Raw genomic sequence first — 3,699 nt, forward strand, 5'->3', positions numbered from 1 at the left:
ATTTTCTTCTTCAGCTCACTATCGAGAAGATTGATAATAATCTAGTTTCATCTCCCCTCAGGAATGAGATCGCTTATAAGGGCATTATCATGTCCATGAATGAGTTGTACTGCTTCTGCCCATTGTATTAACAGAGAGTTATGGCACCAAGGATCATACCAAACATAGGTCTACCCTCCCTTTGCTATCTAGTGCCTTATGAACTTTTGTGTTGCTTTCCTGTGTTTCAAGACATTTCTCCAGACCCACGAAACATCTCCTAGAATTTTCATAGTCCAAAAGTGCTGGCTTCTGACATGATGGTTAACTGACCATTTAACCCATAATAAATCTTCATAGCTTGCAATTTTGAATACCAGGCCACAATAGGCAGCATTATTCCATGTTTTTGGATCTACAATACCCAATCCACCCTGATATTTCCCAAGTCTAAGAGTAGCATGACTTGCATGGTGCATTTTAGCATTCATGTCTGGACCTGCCCAGAGGAATCTATTGCAAATCTTTGCTATTTCTTTCAATGTTCTATTGGGTAGGATGAAGTTTCTAGCCCAATATACATGAAGAGAGGAAAGAACTGATTGGATCAATTGGAGTCTTTATGCATGAGTCAGAGACTTGTTCTTCCAATTTGATATCCTCTTTGTGACCATCTCTATCAAAGGAAGGCAGTCTTTGATACCCATTCTAGTTGATGTGAGTGGAAGACTCAAGTATGTTACAGGTGGATGGACTAGTTCCACTTCCATGATATCAGCTAACTCCTTAGCTTCATGCTGACTCATATTTCCTACAAGTAGTGTAGTCTTCTGGTTATTCAACTTTAGACCAGTACATGATGAGAGCTCTCAATGGTATTATTCACTGCTTGGACAGTTGTGGAATCCCTTTTACAAACCAACAAGATGTCATCTGCAAAGCTAAGATGTGTAATACTCAATTTCTTGCATTTAGAGTGGTAAGAAAATTCCTTCGCTACCACACTTCTTCTCAACATGCCACCAAGCACCTCCATAACTAGAACAAATAAATACAGAGAAATTGGATCTCCCTGTCGAAGCCCTCTACCTCCAGCCAAATATCCTTGAGGTGTGCCATTTACTAGTATAGAGAAGAATGGTTAGGAATAACACATTTTAGTCCACTCAATGACCTTCTCTGGGAACCTGAATCTTGCCATTACCATCTCAATAGTTTGCCAACTTATCGTATCATATGCTTTGGTAATGTCAATCTTGATTGAACACCTCTTGGTCCCATGAGTCCTTATGTAGCATCTCACTAGCTCATGAGCTAATAATAGATTATCCTGAATGGATATGCCTAGAATGAAGGCTGATTGCTACATGGAGATGAGGTCTGGCATGAAAGGTTTCATTCTATTAGTGAGCATTTTGGAAACACACTTATAGATTACATTGTAGCATGCTATAAGTCTGAACTCTTCCACTCTTTGAGGTGTTGCACATTTTGGAATGAGGTAGGTGTGTTGAGTTAACTCCTTTTTGTATTGATTGTTGAGAGAAGACAAAGAGAATAGCTTAGACAAACTCATCTTTCACCTATTGCCAATGCTTCTTAAAGAAAAAAGCATTGAATCCATCAGGCCCTGGAGCCTTATTATCCTCCATCTCAAACAAAGCTTGTTTGATCTCTGCCTCTGTAAAATCTTGCATTATAATTTCTGCTTCAGATGTAGTCATGACTCTAGAAAAGTGAAGACTCTAAAAAAATTCAGGATCATAGCTGGCTGAGGAAGTTTGTCCCAATAATGCTTTATAGTATTGAGAAAAAGCTTCAGAGACTTCTTCATGGCCTTCCCTTCTAGTACCAGTACAATCATTTAGAGCCCATATCAGATTTCTATCCTTTCTCTCTTTAAGCATCTTATGGAAGAACTCATTGCATTTATCCCTATATTTCATCCAGTCACATTTAGATATATGCTTGAGATCCTCTCCTTCCATGATAATAAGTTGAGAAAGAGTTAATCTTGATTCTTTCTCCCTATTACATAACAGCACATCCATAGGATTACTATGTTGGGATTTCAGTAAGCACTTGAGCTCCTGTCTTGCAGCTTCAGTCTTCTTAGAGATATCTGAGCAATATAATTTAGACCAACTTTTCAACTTGCTTTTCAGTATTCTGAGTTTCTGAGTCAGAATGTATAGGGGGCCGCCATACACTTCCACATTCCAGCAATTCTGAAAAGTTGTCATGAATTCTAGATGGAGGATCCAAAAGTTGCTGAACCTGAAAGGGGGGCTAGCATCAACTCTGTTCATAATGGAGATAACAATAGGAGAGTGGTCAGAGGTACCAGCCGGCAACAATTCAACATAAGAGTATGAGAATGAAGAACTCTTGAAACTATTGACCAAGCAACGATCAATTTTGGACCACTTCCTTGCAAAATTTGTCCATGTATAGAAGGCCCCAATTGCATTAAGATCATACAGCTCAGATGTAACAAGACAATCCCTGAAAAGGGTGGTTTCCCTTGGATGCACTGCCTCTCCACCAATTCGTTCAAATGAGTATAGAACATTATTAAAATCCCCTGCAACATACCACACACCTTGTATTCCATTGTGAATATTACATATATCACTCCATAGCCAAGATCTAGCTGCACTGTTATTACTTGCATATACCACAGTAAAAAAGAATGATTTCAAAATAGGGAGAAGATCAATCTTACAGTGTATAAGTTGGTCAGTCTCCTTGATTTTTAGTAAGGCTATAACTCTAGGATCCCAAGATATCCATATTCTGCCACTATCACAGTTACTGTAGTTATTAACAAAATACCACGATGGACAACAAATGTTACTGATGAGCTGGAACTTTTCTATCTTAACTTTCTTCTCCACCATAGCAAAAAGGCATAAGTTATTTTCCTTTCTAAACTTATTCAAATATCTAGCTTTATTGAGGTCATTAAGCCCTCAGACATTCCATACTGTGACCTTCAACATATCTAATGTTTATGTTTTTCCTTCCTCCCAGAACCTTTGTTCTTACCCTTTCCTTTATTTCTGGAACTATGTTGTTGTTGTTGCTAATGTTTACTCTGAGACCTAGTTATAACTTGCAGAGGTAAAAGTGCTGGAATGTTGTTAGGCTGGACATGCTCATCATCAAAGAAGTCCTTTTCAGTTTCCGAGAGGTCATCTTCTATGTTTTCTTCCTCTAGCGCAGTGGCTTCATATAAAACCTGTTCCCCATGAAATTGCGGTTCACATATAACTGGTGTTTCAGTTTGAACCATCAGCTCCTTGTTGATCATAACATCTTCCTCATCACCTTGTAAAATATCAAATCTATTTCCACTCCCAACTTGGGTTCCATATGCTTAAGTTTCAACTCCCACATAGTGACTACTCTGCATTGCTACCGGAGTAGTATACCCCACCTCATTTGATGTTGGCGTAGTAGGAAGGACACTTGTAGTGAACGGAATAACTGCCTGTACTGGTGTTGATTCTGGTTCAGTCCCATTAAATCCACCTTCCTGACATACATAGGGAACTAATGCATTATCCTGGACCACATTTTTTATAGCTGGGTCATTATATCTTGTGAGTTATCCCCCAAGCTGTTGTTGTTCCGCTGATTCCCATACTCACCATCATTAGCATCTATGTTTGCGGAGTTACTGGTTTCACCCCTCTCTGTATTCTGGACATTCCATCT

General features: G+C 39.0%; 1 protein-coding gene across 1 annotated transcript; it reads right to left on the reverse strand.

Moving 5' to 3' along the window:
• Positions 1 to 1,724: 1,724 nt before the first annotated feature.
• On the reverse strand, positions 1,725 to 2,879 carry LOC147509656 (uncharacterized). Its single transcript, XM_086597876.1, has one exon. It carries the CDS (start codon positions 2,877 to 2,879, stop codon positions 1,725 to 1,727), a length of 1,155 nt encoding a protein of 384 aa, XP_086454002.1.
• Positions 2,880 to 3,699: the final 820 nt, after the last annotated feature.

The sequence above is a fragment of the Coptis chinensis genome, chromosome 3, assembly GCF_015680905.1.
Source record: "Coptis chinensis isolate HL-2020 chromosome 3, ASM1568090v1, whole genome shotgun sequence".
Taxonomy (NCBI): Eukaryota; Viridiplantae; Streptophyta; class Magnoliopsida; order Ranunculales; family Ranunculaceae; genus Coptis; species Coptis chinensis.